Raw genomic sequence first — 16,058 nt, 5'->3', positions numbered from 1 at the left:
AGGAAAGGATGCGGAAGCCAGATCAGATGGCTGCGCTTCGCTGCATCGGGTGGCTACGGTGCGACCGGCCCAACTATTGGGCCGGCGTGCCGGCGCCTAATACTGTCCCAAAAATTATTAGGGCTTAGGTAGTAGAGCGTCGTGGGTCTTGCTAAATATGGCCAGTTTTTTTTTTTTTTTGCGGGAATATATATATGCCCAGTTTGTTAAGGGCGAGATCAATTTTCCAACGAAAAACTAAAAGAAGATGATTTGAGCTGATGGTCAGACCCATCCATGCATTCTGCGTGGTTCCGATCGGTGTGCAGCCAGAATCTGCAGGCAATTATATTTGTGTACCTCAGTCTACGTCCGTCCCTTCTCCATCTGAGCCTTTAAATATACAGCCTATACAGACCAAATGGACTATCCAAACTGTTAGAAATAATCTTGAGCTGGTTTGCTTGCACAGGTGGTGTGAGTTAACTGAGTTTATGAGGAGGGTCATGAGGAGGGTCATGGCGGCGTCACCGCTGTTGCTGCTCTTGCTGGTGTCACTGGTGTCGACGGCGGCCGCCACCAGCAACACATCGGAAAGCTGGGAGAGGAAGAGGGGCGAGGAGGAGACCCGGCAGATCTTCAGGGAGTGGAAGGCCATGCACGGCACGACCAACAGCTCCCTCGACGAGGAGGAGCAGCGCGCGTACACCATGTTCAAGCACAGGCTCGGCCTCATCGACCGGCAGTGGCATGACCAAGGCTACTCCGTCTTCTCCTGGGAGAGGGGGAGGAGCGAGGAGGAAACGCGCAAGATCTTCGCGGAGTGGAAGGCACGAAAACCAGTTACTACCTACAGCTCCATCGCCCACGAAGAGCACCGGTACACCATATTCAAGGAGGACCTGCGCAAAATCGACCAGCACAACGCTGGCTACGCCATCGGGGTCCACAATAACAACAGATGCCTCAACCAGTTTAGCCATCTCACCCAAGAGGAGTTCGAAGCCGTTTGCTGCGGGTTCTGGCCGGAGGAGCCGTCCGAGGCCAAATTACAGAGGATAGGCGAGATCCAGGAGCTGTTGCGGCAAGCATTTACCCGTCCCTTAATTTAATTCTTGGTTGAAAGGGAATTTACTGGATTGCTTTTTTATTTGTCATCATGTATCTCCAATGTTTTCTATACCAACAAAAGTAGAGGATCTTTTTTAACACAAAAGTAGATGGTTTTCTCATAGATGAAGTTGTTAGGATATATATCTGCTCGCGCGCGCGCGCGGTGTGTGTGTGTGTGTGTTGGCTCATTGTAAAAACTATTTTACTAGAGTTGAGCAAAGTATTTGAAGTGTTTTAGCAACATCTGAATATTGCACATGGCTTCATTATGCAAGATAGGAGAAGGAGCAGAGGCTTATTCTTTCATGCAGGAATATACTGGTGCTGATTGGATTATATTCTTGCCTTGTTTAGGCGCATGGGACACACTACAGTGCTTCTATTTTTCATTTTGGTCATGCCCAGCGCCTCACCGAACTACTATTATTCTGGAAGACTTGCAAAAAGCTTCCAGCACATATTCACGGGGACGATAACAATTGGAGACATGGAGCAGAGCTATTCTCTGGTAAAACAGGAAGTTGTTGCCATCTTAAATTATGATATCGGTAATCAGAAAGCAGTTCCAACACTAGTACCTTATCGTTTTATCTCATTCTCAGAAAGAAAAAACTTGTTTGAACAATAAATAGTTGTAGTTTTCATGTATGTTTAATCATTGTATTTCTTTTCAATTAGCATGGCGACATTCTCCCCTCGGCAGTGGGCACTTTAAATGTTTTTAATCAATGTTCTGTTATAGCTATTATATCCGGACCTTCATGCATGAATCTGTTGATTTGGCCTGATACTTTGCACCAGGAATATTGTTCCAAGGTCAGGCTACGAACTCTTGTATACACTGCGAAGATGTTAAACAGTGTATAAATGGCTGTATAGAGTTACTGTATATCTCATGTATTGTATCCCTTGTATATGACACCGACACATGGTGTACATGCTAGCGTATACCGGGGAACCGGCCTCGCCAACGCGGTGGGCGAAACTAACTTCGCCGGCCTTCCGAAAGGGCAAGCAAAGGAGCTCGCTGCTCAAATCGCCTCCGGCGTTCAGGCAGTGCAGCTCTCTCGACGAGTACTGGAGAAGGACCAGGTAGAATTCCATGAGATGCGAAGGTATTTCACGGAAAACGTGACACCAGAATTATAGAGTTAGCCGTTAGTGAGTGAAATTTCCCATTATTTATAATGCTTATGTTAAGTGGTGCAACATCTGAACCTGAATAAGCGAAATACCCGTCGATGTAGCTAAAGATGCACATATACAGGAAGATCATCACTTTTTCCCAGATTGTGTAGCAATGTGTATCATTCAATATCCATGTGAGATATTTCAATTGTTGAGGCCAATGCAAAATGATTTCTCTCATGCATTATGCACCTATGATCTATGTGTGCATACTTATCTTGTGTCCTCACATTCATGTTAAAACATGAATTGGATGGAAGCGAGGAATAAGCACAAGAGGGTGATACGCATGCGGCACATTAAAGTTATGATGACTAATTCCTCATAACTTTTATCAGTTGCGTATGTGGAAAACGTTTTTGTAATGTACTTGCTGTTTAGAGTTTATCATGCTCTTCGCACCCCCATTTTGTTCATACTCATGCTTATGTGTGTATTACCATTCATTGATGCACAGACGAAACCCTCTATATAAACCCACGGGTGATTTCATTTGCTACTTGATTGCATGTTAAGATAGGTAGCTACCTAGTACCAACTAATTTTCTGCTTAGTTATTTCATTCCATGTTTTTATTTGTTTGTACTAATACATTCCCAATGTTGATGTGAGAAGTTGGAGGAAACCTAAATGAAACCAAAATACAGTTGTCTGGTTCCAAGGATGATGCGGATCCTGCTAGGCTTTTGCAGCGGCAGGGGCTGTCGAGGGCCTCAACATGATCAAGAATAACGACTTGTTGCCGCTATCTGTGAAGGACAACAAAGGGCTGCAAAAGCAGCAACACTAGAATTTCCTCATGGGAGGATAGCCCATATCAGGGCAGGGTGGGAATGGCCACGGTGCAGACAAAATTGTTGTTATTGGGGGTTACTAGCTTAGCCCAAGCGGTGACACGCCGCGCCGGTCGATAAGTCGCGACTATGTAAACTATGGTCCAAACAATAAAGTAATAAATAGTTATTCACTATCAATTAAAGAGAGGCATAACAATATGTAAGAGAGTTGAAGATGACATCATCTATTATTACAATCATACGAATGCATGGTCACAAACAGAGCGATACACAATGGCACATCTCTAATAGTACACAATGGCACATATTCGAGTAGTAGTGTGCGCACTGCTTTGGGCCATATGTAAATGTAGAAATGATCTTCCCTTCAACAGACAAACATTAACCAACTTTTTGCAGGTTATCTTCAGAACGTCTACCTGGATCCGTACGTGGTCATTACTCAGCCCTGCGGATCACATGGAGCATATGACTTCTGAGTGCAGCCAATGGGAGACGGTCGCACGGGATACCTACAACCTATTTGAATGGCGATCCACGCTTAGGATAGGTGTTTAGACATCTTATCCTTTTTGTGCCGGTTGTGGCCTCTTTTTTCTTTTTGCCAGGTGTGGCTTTTTTATTCATTTGCTTTCTTGAACTTGAGACATGTTGTTGAACTTTGAACGCTTAATAAGAGGGCTGTGTGCATCATGAGTTGCAGAGGCCGGAGGTATCCTCCTTTAAAAAAAAGCAGTTCACCCATATGTACTGCAGTAAGAAGTCACAAAGATCATTCTGGTATAGCCTCCTATGGGATTACTGTCCATGTTAACCACACCTTACGTTTTTACCGGCGGGGCGCAACTGCATCCATGGGAACACGTGGTCACACCCATATCATGCGCCGCGTCAGTTATCATGCAAAAGGTAGCAACGTAAGAAATAAACCGATCTAACTCTACACCCACTCAACAACCAAACATGGATCACCCATCAACAAACAATTGATAATCCACCCCAACGTGACAGCCATAGACTAGTCCAAAAAACTCAACGCACAAAAACCTCTTCAAAAATAGAGGATCAAAGATAACACAGATTCATCAAATGGTAAAATAAATTTTAGTCAAATAAATATAAATTTTAAATAATAACAAAATGGGAAAATCATGCAGCACAAATAAAAAAATGGTATATGATTAAAGTACAAAATGTAAAACATTTTTCACTAACTAAATGAAGAAATTGTGTAATCAACTAATTAAATAGTGAGTCAAAGATAGACAGATTCATCAAAGTGGTAGAATAAAATTTAGACCGATAATTAAATACCAATTTTAGGTGATAGCAAGATGCGAAAATCATGCATCACAAGTAAACCAAATTTACTGGTTATGATTTCAGTATAAAATGTTTGTAGAAGTTATTCACTGACTAAATGAAGCAATTGTATAACCAGTTAAGTACAAATTGGCATTGTACAATCAGTTGTATCAAATAGTAATACAATCATATTATGTGAGAAATTAATACTTAGTGTCGAGGAGATCCATCAATGCTTACGACAAACTGGAGATCAGTCCCAGATTTGGGGAAAAACTATGTCAAAAAACTACATCTTATACCAGTTTCTTTAACGAAGACCATATGTGTCCAAGATGGACTAATTATCTAAACACTAAGAACGAAATTTCATCTTTGTTCTACAGCTAAATCGAGTTCAAAATTCTGAAGTTAATCTTATGATCAATGAGGAACTACTTGTGAAATCACACAACTCACTGCAATATCATGGCATACCAACTCCAGATGTTTGTACTTGCCTGTTGCAGAACACAAAACCAATAGAAAAACATAAGTAAATCTGAATCATTGAATGAGCCGCTAGAAGTGAAAATCTTATATTTAAGCTTGAGAGAGAAAGGCTCCACACGGTGCTTATGAGCATTATATATCTATTCATCTTGTCGAACAAACAAACAAAAACCTTCATAGTGCTAATGATACAATGCTAGCAATCTGCATACGGTCACTATTAATTGTAAAATATTTTATGTAAGCAAAAAAATACCTCCGGAAGAGAAAGGCCCCTTTTAAGAGGGAATTGCATTTGCATATCATCTCCGTAATCACCTTGACAAAACAAAAGCAACAATCTTAGCTGATGGTGTTTGTTAAAGTAGTACTAATCAAAAGCACACTGATGAGCTGACCCAGCAGGTTGCTACCTGAGAACTTGGTCCTACTACCGTGATTGGCAAAAGCTAGCTAACTAACCAAACACATGTCACACACTGAATTATCCTTCCTAGGTATTACTGCTCCAGATTGTCCGTCGCTCCCGACCAATCTCTGGGTTCCCATCGTATAGCGGATGCCGCATCATTGCACAACATGTTTGGCAACTGAAGATTATCGATTCATTATACATTGTGCAGAGCTGCGCCCACCTAGTCGCCATTGTGACAGGGGCAGTGGCACTGTTCGCTCCCGTGACCATGCACGGCCGCCCTGCACTCCCGTCCAGTGCCGGCTGCTAGCATCGCGTCGATGTTGGCGTCTCGGAGGCTCGCAAGCAGACGCACCGGCGGCTGGCGTTGTTCGTGGCTTCTCCAGTCCCCGCCGCCGAGGCAGGCGACTCTGAGGCGCCGCCACGGCGAGCTGTCGTTGCCGAGCTGCTGGCAGTTTCTCGGCGTCCAGTACATCTGCATGCTCCGGCAGCCACTACACAAGAGAATGAGATTGACCATGTGATCGGAAAAGGCACGTTTCATACTCTGCTGCGAGTTATTTACCCAAAACTATCACATTATGGGTTAGGATAACAGATCAGTACCACATTTGAGTCAAAGCACAAAAAACTATCAACAATGAGGTTAATCTGTAACGCCGAGCACTGATAGTCGAATTTACTCACGAAAACAGCGAAACCGACAGGTGGGGCCCACATGTCGGGACGATGTGGCATGCCTATCTGGACAATTTGCTGAGGTGGACGTAGGTCCCATCTGTCATCCTCACGCACCTCCTCCTTCCTTCTCTCTGTCTTTTTTCTCTCTTCAACCAGTGAACACAGAAGACCTTGCCAGTGGCCATGCTCAGGCTGGACCCATTGCTCCGCCGCCATGGTCGGCCGCCACGGTCGTCCCCGCCGGCAGCCCAACGCCTGACGAGACGCTGCGTCCCCCGCCATCAACCTCCTCCTCTCTTCCAGGCCGCTCCGGCGATGCGCGCCTCGCCCCGAGCAAGACCACTCGGGCCGGTTGCCTTGCCGGCCGCCGCTCGCTCCGGATGTGGACGCCCGCAACCCCGCTTCCATGGATCTGGTGCCCAAGACCCGTACGGCGTCCGCATCGGCCGCCGCAGTCCACACCCCCACGGAGCCCATAGCAGCTCCTCCCTGATCCGCGGTCGCCGCCGGCCACCATTCTCATGGCGAGAGACCACTCAAAGCCCCACCACCTTGTCTGGGAGCACCGGAATGCCTGCCTGAGCACCCCTACTGGAGTTTTTGGACCCGGACGTCCAAAATTGGCCACGCCGCGGTCGTCTTCTTCACGTCCGACCACCAACGTGCCTCGATCTCCTGCTCCGGTGAATCCCTGTGCCTCGCAGCTAGTGCCTAGGCTTCGACGCGTCCTCTTGATGCCTTTGCCGCCAACACCGACAAGCTGCGAGTCCCCAAGCCGTCTTCCTCGCCTCACCATGCTTCGTTGGCCGCTGTCGTTAACGAGGACGTTGCTCCAGTGCTACCTCCCCGCGTCCGAGCACGCATACGTGCTGAAGGTGAGCACCGTGCCCCTTTCCCGCGCCATGGCATGCTGTGCCTTCGTCAGTGACTAGAGGATGAACGCACGGAAGGTGCTCGATGGAATGCCTGATAGAAAGAATGTTGTCAAGAAGATGACCCTCTAGTCATTGACAGGTGGGGCCCAAGTCTCATTTGCCACATCAGTCGGTCAAAGTTTTTGGTCTTCGCCACGTCAGCCCGACAAGTGGGGCCAACCTGTCAGTTTCACTATTTCCGTGAGCTTATCGGAGAATTAGTGCTCGGAGTTATATGTTAGGCGCAGAGCTGGTGGTTTTTTGTGCCCTGACTCAAATGTAGTACCAAGTTGTTACCCTAGCCCATAATGTGGTGGTTTTGGATAAATAAGTCCTCTACTGCGGAGATAGAAAAAGCACGTTGCGGTATTAAGAACTATTCCCTCCGTACCTTGAAGAAGATGATGATCCGATGCTCGTCGAGCGCTAGCGGAGACGCCTCATGCAGCGGCGAAGAGTCGATGGAGAGCGGTCCAGTGCACCCACGATCCAGCGCCTACGATCGTGCGTGCGAAGAGTCGGATGCTCGTGCGTGCCTACGATCCAGCGCACCCACGCGGAATAGGTTCTTGGGGAGGCATCAGCCACACAAGGACACAAGGTACACACCCAAGAACGTCGTCCAGGCAGGACTTCATGGTGCTGGCCGCGAGCTCTCCACGCACTGGCGGCGGGGTTGGGATGCCTCCCGAGCTGCCATCCAGCCGATGGGTCGCTGCATGTTGCCTTCCTCGTTGTCTCCAGAAGAGGTAGAATCCAGGATTCGAGGCGCCGCAGGGCATCCCGAAGACCGAAGTTGTGCCATCCAGCGTGCATCGGGACACAAGGCGGGCGGCGCGCCGGGCCGCTGACCAGCGATGCGGCGGTAAGCCTAGCAAGGTGGCAGGGCGTCCCGGAGCTGTAGTCCAGCCTGCAGCGGAACACAAGGCGGGTGGTGAGTCGGAGTCGTCGGTTAGCGATGCAGCGGGCAGCCCTCCCAGCTCTCCGGGAGGTGCTACTACTTGTGCATGTGCGCTGGGAGGAAGGGCCGGGCAGTGGCTGAGCCTTTATAGAACGGCACAGCGGTGGAACAATTTGACGGGAGGTTTCTAGAGAATGCAACATAGACGGTTTAGCGACACACGTCGACACATTATCTGACAAACCCATCGAACAGCGGCGCCAGGGCCGGCCCTGGGGAGGGGCAGGGGGGCGGCCGCCCCGGGCCCCCAAAATTCAGGGGCCCCCTATGGCCCATGCTGCAGACGCGCGTAGGGAGCAGCAGGTCGATCGATCGGTTTGTTTCCTCGGAAAAGCTAGCGAGCGAGGCAGCCAGCGGTTCATTCACATAAAAAAGGAGAGGGATCACGTGAAAAAAGGATCAGCGATTGATCCGATTCTGACGGTTCCCTTCCTATTCTGTTCCATCACGCAGACGCAGCCCTAGGCCGCCGACGCTCGATGCCGTACATGTATTCCAGCCTCTCAGTCGTCCCCTGGTAATTTCCTTAATAATCCGGTTATGTACGCGGCAGATTTCAATTCTGGGGATCCATCATCACGCCCCTTTGGCCTTTGCTCAGTTGATCTTCTCTCAATCCTCTGCAGACTCCAAGCGCTACACTGCTGCCGTGCTTTATAGGCAAACGCACTGAAGTTCGATCGTCAGGATTCAGGAACCGAGGTATATATTCATATAATGTTGATACAATAAATTCTATGGTTGCATAGCCGGCACCGTTCAACGATTGATCATTGATGCAACAAACTGTTTTGTTTTCAGCATTGTGTGTGTTAATCATGTCGTCTAGCAACTGGACAAATTCATCTGGTAGCCATAAAAGAAAAAGGAAGAAGGAAGTGGATAAATTGATACAATCAGAGCGCACACATATTCACAATTTTTTCAAGAAGAGTGATATTGGTGCTTCCACTGCTTTGATAAACCCAGATGACTAGTAGGTGATCGTTGCCATTCGGGAAGAGCAACACTCTAATGGGAATTCGGAAGAAGAAAATGTCGAGACCAACATCAGCGAGAACAAAGTAAGTTGCTCGGTAATTCATCAGATGCATAGGCACAATTTGCTACTGTTGATGAAATTTTCGGGCATATGAGAGAAGTACTCATCGGCCGAAAGAAGCTTTTCGAAGTTATACCAATATATCTGCTTATTGCATCTTATTTACTGTCCCTGTGACGGCCACATCGGCCAAAAAAAGCTTTTCGAAGTTGAAATAATTGAAGAATTATTTGAGATCAACAATAACTCAAGAGAGATTAAATGGTTTGGCTACATTATGCATGGAGAAGAAATTAATGGATGAGATTGACATCGACCCCATCATAAGTGACTTTGCATCAAGGAGTGTTAGAAGATTTTTTTAAGGTAATTTCAGAGTATAAATTACTGGATAATCATACTGATTTTGGATGCATTTAAATGTTAAATGTTATTTGTAACGCTATATATAAGTATATTCATTGATGTTACTATGATGTGTATATTAAGGGCCCCGAGTTTTAGGTTCGCCCCGGGCCCCCAAAAACTCAGGACCGGCCCTGAGCGGCGCCCAGAACAAGCAAAACCTTTCAGCCCAAGACACGTACAGAAGACATAGTCAAATTCACTGTATGCACCATGCACAAACACATGCATGCAATCATCCAGAGAAAAAGCTGGATGATAGTAGTCAAATCGAACCCATAAATTGCACGTGAACCGATGAGCTACAAAGAGTATGTTGGATATCTCATCCTAAACTGCTAAAGCCACCAAAATTGTACCCTACCATATCCCCCGGTAAATAAGGTGTCGCGTTTCCATTGATCTGTTTTTCACTGATAGAAAAAAGTTAAAAAAATCCAGGTAAAATAAACCTGGCCAGGTTTAGTATATTGGGGGTTATGAGCGCCCCCCTACAATGAAACCGCCCTAATGCAGGTAACCGGTGGTGGTGGGTGTTGATAGCAGCGAGTGAAAGGAAATACTATTAAATAAAAGGAAAGTCTTGACTCTTGAGAGAGCCCTACAAGAGCAACATCTCCCACTAGGTATTGCTAGTCAGATACGGGACAGAGGAGAGGTATAGTGATGGAAGGCTGAACGATAGCATTAACTTCTGATTAATTAAGAATTCTTGGGGCATCCGGTGAGGGACGGGTGATACATACATTCGCCTTGAGCGGAGATATGAAAAAGATGAAGGGTTATGTATGTCGCATTCTAATGTTGGATCCGCTGAACGCGGTGTATCCTGTAATGCTTGAGTATTAGTCCTAGCTAGCGGATCCTATCAACTATATATGGGGGTTAAATCTCCTAGCTAATTTGTTGTCATGTGAGATATAATTTCATTTGCTGTCATATTATATACTATTTATTATTATTCCGCCCCGTATATAGAAGAGCATGCATGTGTAAAGCATACGTGCGCCCAAACCTGAAGAATTGGCAATTTAACATTGAAATGGAACTGAAAACATTGAGAATGACAAAACTTCATAGATGCCATACCAGCTTGCCACTAAGTCGGATATATATGATGTGCACCAATAAGTCAGCTTGCCACTAAGTGTACTATATTTAGTTTAGAAATCCATAGTAATAAAGCAAGATCAAGTATTTATGTTCTTAGCACATTCAAACAGTATAACTAGGCTATATCGGGGGCGGCCAGGCGAACACCACACCCGCGTTGCGGGAGCCCAGCATCGTTGCGAGATGGATTGGACCGACGCCTGAGGAGACCGGAGGTGGCCGCCTTTTCCGGGTTGGACTTGGTCACGCTTTCTCCACACCACACCTCCTTCCCCTCGTCTCTCTGCCGCCAGCCTCATCCTCACCGTGCGGCCTCGTCTGCTTCGCCCATGGATCTCTGTCTGGATCTGTGTGACCTTTGCCCCAAGACCTCCCCATACCTCTCCTCTTCTCTTCCGCTTGCTGCCGCCCGCCGCTGGCTCGGATCCACTGTCTGCGGCCGTCCCGCCGTGCCGGCGCCCCGGCGTCGTGAAGTCTTCGTCCAGCCATACGTCCTGGTAGGCGCCGATCTCGTCCACAAGATGTCATCTTCTTCATCGCCTTTGATCTACGATGGGTGTGGATGGTCGCCGCATGATGGGCCGCTTCTTCATCCACATGCGCTACTTTGTGCTGGAGACCCACCCAGCTGCAGTCGTATTTCAAGCATAAGCCTCCGCACAAGATGCCCAAGCTCCCCATGAAGTCCCTCCATATCGATGGCAACTGCAGGGTTGAGCAGTGGCGGATCTTCTGGGCAGGCTTAAACAAGCTTGAGTCTGCCCTCCATCGATGCCAAATTTTTTTTAGTACTAGTTTCAAACTTCCAGGCCTAGCCCAGCCACTCAATAGTCCTTTCCAGCACATCAATTCCCAGAGCAGAGAAACGTGCGCACGCTCCTTCCTCCATCTCGTGCAGTCGCTCGCTTGTCCCACCCGAGCCGCTCCCTTCTGCGCAGGTGCCCTAGCCGCCGCCGGTCGCCGGACCCCTCCTTCGCGCCGCCGCCGGTCGCCGGACCTCTCCTTTTTGCCGCCGGTCGCCGGACCCCTCCTTCGTGCCGCCGCCGGTCGCTGGACCTCTCCTTTGCGCCGCCGCCGGCCCACCTCCTCAAGTCGGCGCCCGGACTGCTCTCCCCTAATCTGGTCACTTTCCCCTCCCCAAAACGGCGCCTGCATCTCCATCTGACCCGTGCCCTCCCCAATGTGGCCGTGGAATAGAGGAGGGGGAAAGCTGGTTGCTGGGCGCCTGGGCCATCCGAGCTGCTGCGCCATCCGGCTATTGCTCGCTGCTCTACTCGACAGCTCCTGAACGGCTGAACCTGAAGGTTGTATTCTGTAGTCTGTAGTTCTATACTCTGTAGCTAGCTATTTGGGTTCCTATTTGGCTACTAATTCATGCTAATGAACTAATGGTAGCTAGCTGTTAATAGTGGTTAGTTAAACTGTTCAAGTACTAGAGAAGATAACCAATATAGCTAGCTGTGTATATAAGATTAACCCAGTACTAATCATCATTCTTGTTTGTAGAAATGAAGAGAAAAAAACTTTGCACAGCTAGTTTGCAAGCAATTCAAATGCTCCCCTTGTTGTTTCTGAACCCAATGCTCCTCCAGATGATGTTGTTGTTCAACCAGCCCCTCTTGAGAACATAATTCATCCTACTCCAACAAATGAGAGCATTAATCCCTCAACCGATGTCGATGAGAGCACTATTCCCCATGCAAATGAGAGTACCAATCCCCCAACTAATGAGAGCACAAACCAACTAATTCCATCCAAGTCAGATTTTTGGTGATCCGGCTGATCGAATACCAATAGAAGATTATGCCCCTGAAATTCGAAGTGAAGTGAGGAGAGCTTATTTGTTGAAACAAAGAAACAAAGCTATCAGGCATAAATTTGAAGTGGGATTGGACGGTAAAATTTGGAGATCCTTTCAACCACAATGGCTAGATAAGTTTGATTGGTTGGAATATAGTGTGAAAAAGGAGGCTGCCTTTTGTTTCCCTTGTTTTCTTTTCAAGAATCCATCACAAGCAGCTAGATTTGGCAATGATGTATTTACAGTAGATGGTTACAAGCATTGGAAAACTGCTTTGGGAAATTTTAAGAAACATGTTGGTGGTCCATCTAGTTACCACAACATTGCTGTGGGCTTATGTGTTGATTTCAACAATCAAAGGGCCAATGTGGCTACCAGAATGCGAGTTTACAATAAAGAGGCTGATATAAAATATGAAATCCGCTTGACTGCATCATTGGATTGTGCAAGGTATCTCATAGCTCAAGGGGAAGCTTTTCGTGGACATGATGAATCTTCCAATTCCACCAACAAAGGCAATTTCAGGGAGTTCTTGGACTAGTATAAGGACAAGAATAAGGATGTGAAAGATGCATTTGATAAGGGGCAAGGCAATGCACTTATGATATGTCTAGATATTCAAAAAGACATTGCTACATGTTGTGCATTGGAGGTAACCGAAGTCATCAAGGATGAGCTTGGAGATAAGAAATTCTCGATACTTATTGATGAGGCTAGAGATTGCTCAATAAAGGAGGAAATGGCAATAATTTTGAGGTAATGCATATGAATTTCTATCTTTAACTTGTAGCTTCCCAAACTTGCATAGTCATTGTTCATTTCTATCTTTTAATTTGTATCTTCCCAAATGTGCAGATTTTTAGATGATCACGGAGAACTTCAAGAGAGATTTCTTGCTATTAAGCACATCACAGATTGTACATCTGCCGGAATTAAAGAAGCATTGGTTCATGTGTTGGAGTACCATGGCCTGCCTATTAATAGGCTACGTGGACAGGGTTACGACGGGGCTTCAAATACGAGAGGTGAATTCAACGGTTTGCAAAAGCTAATTCGTGATGAGAGTCCATATGCTTTCTTTGTTCACTGCTTTGCCCATCAGTTGCAGTTAGTGGTTGTCACAGTGGCTCAGTGTTGTCCAGTTATTGCTGATTTTTTCAACTACCTTCCCTTGATAGTGACTCAGGTGGGTTCATCTTGCAAAAGGAAGGATGCATTGCTTGCAAAACATCAAGACAACTTGATAGAAATGATGGAAAATTGTAAGATATCATCTAGAACTGGGTTACATCAAGAAACTAACCAAGCTAGACCAGGAGCTACTCGTTGGGGCTCACATCTTGGAACCTTGCTTTGTATGTACACAATGTGGAATGCAGTGGTGGATGTGCTTGCAATTGTGGTTGACGATGCCCGGGAACACACTTCTCAAGGTGGAGCTTCAGGTTTGATCATACAGATGGAATGCTTCCAGTTTGTGTTCATCAAGCTATTCTTAATAAACTTGTTGAGCATCACTAATTTGCTATCACAAGCTTTGCAAAGAAAGAAACAAGATGTTGTTGAAGCCATGCGTTTGATCTTGGATGTGAAAGAAGCTTTGCAAAATATGAGGGACAATGGGTATGAGTCATTATGCGACCAAGCAAACAACTTCTGTGAGGAACATGGCATTGAGGTGCCAAATATGGATGATCTTGTAGGAGCTATGGGGCAATCTGTTCGCAGCAAGAAAAAGGTGACTCGACATCATTATTTCAAGGTTAGCATATTCAATGTTGCTCTTGATGCAACTCTCACCGAGATGAATCACCGATTCAATGAAGTTAACACCGAGTTAGTGGATTGCATGTCTTGCCTTACTCCAACAAACAACTTCTCAATGTTTAATGTTGAAAAACTTATTCGACTTGCTGAAATTTATGCTGAGGATTTTACACAAGCTGAATGGTTGTTGCTAAGAACTCAACTTCCTACATTCCTTACCAATATTAGGAGAAGTGATGAATTCGATGGATGTTCGGATGTTTCCACCCTTGCTCGGTTGATGGTTCAAACAACAAAACACAGAACTTTCCAATTGGTATATCGCCTCATCGAGTTGACATTGATTCTTCCAGTGGAAATTTCCTCGGTTGAGTGAATACTTTCAGCAATGAAGATCATTAAAACTGATTTGCGCAATAAGATATCTGACGATTGGCTCAATGATTTAATGGTGTGCTATTGCGAGAAAAGGATATTCAAAAGTATCCCCGATGATCAAATTATGATACGATTCCAGAAAATGAAAGATCGCAATGGACACTTGCCTCGTGAGTACAATGTGATCCATGTATGAGAACAAAGTTTGGACTTTGGTTGACTTGCCCGATGATCGGCAAGCAATTGAGAATAAATGGATCTTCAAGAGGAAGACGGACGCTGATAGTAGTGTTACTATCTACAAAGCTAGAATTGATGCAAAAGGTTTTCGACAAGTTCAAGGTGTTGACTACGATGAGAGCTTCTCACTCGTATCTATGCTTGAGTCTGTCCGAATCATGTTAGTAATTGCCGCATTTTATGAAATCTGGCAAATGGATAAACAAAACTGCATTCCTTAATGGATTTATTAAAGAAGAGTTGTATATGATGCACCTAGAAGGTTTTTGTCAATCCTAAAAGTGCTAACAAAATGTGCAAGCTCCAAAAATCCATCTGTGGACTGGTGCAAGCATCTCGGAGTTGGAATATACGCTTTGATGAGTTGATCAAAGCATATAGTTTTATACAGACTTGCGGTGAAGTCTGTATTTACAAGAAAGTGAGTGGGAGCACTACAGCATTTCTGATAAGTATATGTGAATGACATATTGTTGATCGGAAATAATGTAGAATTATTCTGTAAAGCATAAAGGAGTGTTTGAAAGGAGTTTTTTCACAGAAAGACTTCGGTGAAGCTGCTTACATATTGAGCATCAAGATCTATAGAGATAGATCAAGACGCTTGATAAGTTTTTTCAATGAGTACATACCTTGACAAGATTTTGAAGTAGTTCAAAATGGAGCAGCCAAAGAAAGAGTTCTTGCCTGTATTACAAGGTGTGAAGTTGAGTAAGACTCAAATCCCGACCACGGCAGTGAAGGAAATATGCCCTAGAGGCAATAATAAAGTTATTATTTATTTCCTTATATCATGATAAATGTTTATTATTCATGCTAGAATTGTATTAACCGGAAACATAATATATGTGTGAATACATAGACAAACAGAGTGTCACTAGTATGCCTCTACTTAACTAGCTCGTTAATCAAAGATGGTTATGTTTCGTAACCATGGACAAAAGAGTTGTTATTTGATTAACGAGGTCACATCATTAGTTGAATGATCTGATTGACATGACCCATTCCATTAGCTTAGCACCCGATCGTTTAGTATGTTGCTATTGCTTTCTTCATGACTTATACATGTTCCTATGACTATGAGATTATGCAACTTCCGTTTGCCGGAGGAACACTTTGGGTGCTACCAAACGTCACAACGTAAATGGGTGATTATAAAGGAGCATTACAGGTGTCTCCAAAGGTAGATGTTGGGTTGGCGTATTTCGAGATTAGGATTTGTCACTCTGATTGTCGGAGAGGTATCTCTGGGCCCTCTCGGTAATGCACATCACCTACGCCTTGCAAGCATTGCAACTAATATGTTAGTTGTGAGATGATGTATTACGGAACGAGTAAAGAGACTTGCCGATAACGAGATTGAACTAGGTATTGGGATACCGACGATCGAATCTCGGGCAAGTAACATACCGATGACAAAGGGAACAACGTATGTTTTTATGCGGTCTGACCGATAAAAGATCTTCG

At 45.5% G+C, this 16,058-nt stretch overlaps 1 protein-coding gene across 1 annotated transcript in view; it reads left to right on the top strand.

The window, feature by feature from the left end:
* The window catches only part of LOC119273055, a 1,550-nt gene extending 459 nt beyond the window's left edge, over window positions 1–1,091 (top strand). The window contains exon 2 of the mRNA XM_037554362.1: window positions 452–1,091. Within this exon, the coding sequence (XP_037410259.1) occupies window positions 452–1,091 (640 nt within the window). The remainder of the gene's footprint in view (window positions 1–451) is intronic.
* Window positions 1,092–16,058: the final 14,967 nt, after the last annotated feature.

This window comes from Triticum dicoccoides, chromosome 3A (assembly GCF_002162155.2).
Source record: "Triticum dicoccoides isolate Atlit2015 ecotype Zavitan chromosome 3A, WEW_v2.0, whole genome shotgun sequence".
Lineage (NCBI taxonomy): Eukaryota > Viridiplantae > Streptophyta > Magnoliopsida > Poales > Poaceae > Triticum > Triticum dicoccoides.
Note: the sequence above shows the minus strand (reverse complement) of the source record. Positions and strands in the feature narration are given on the sequence as shown.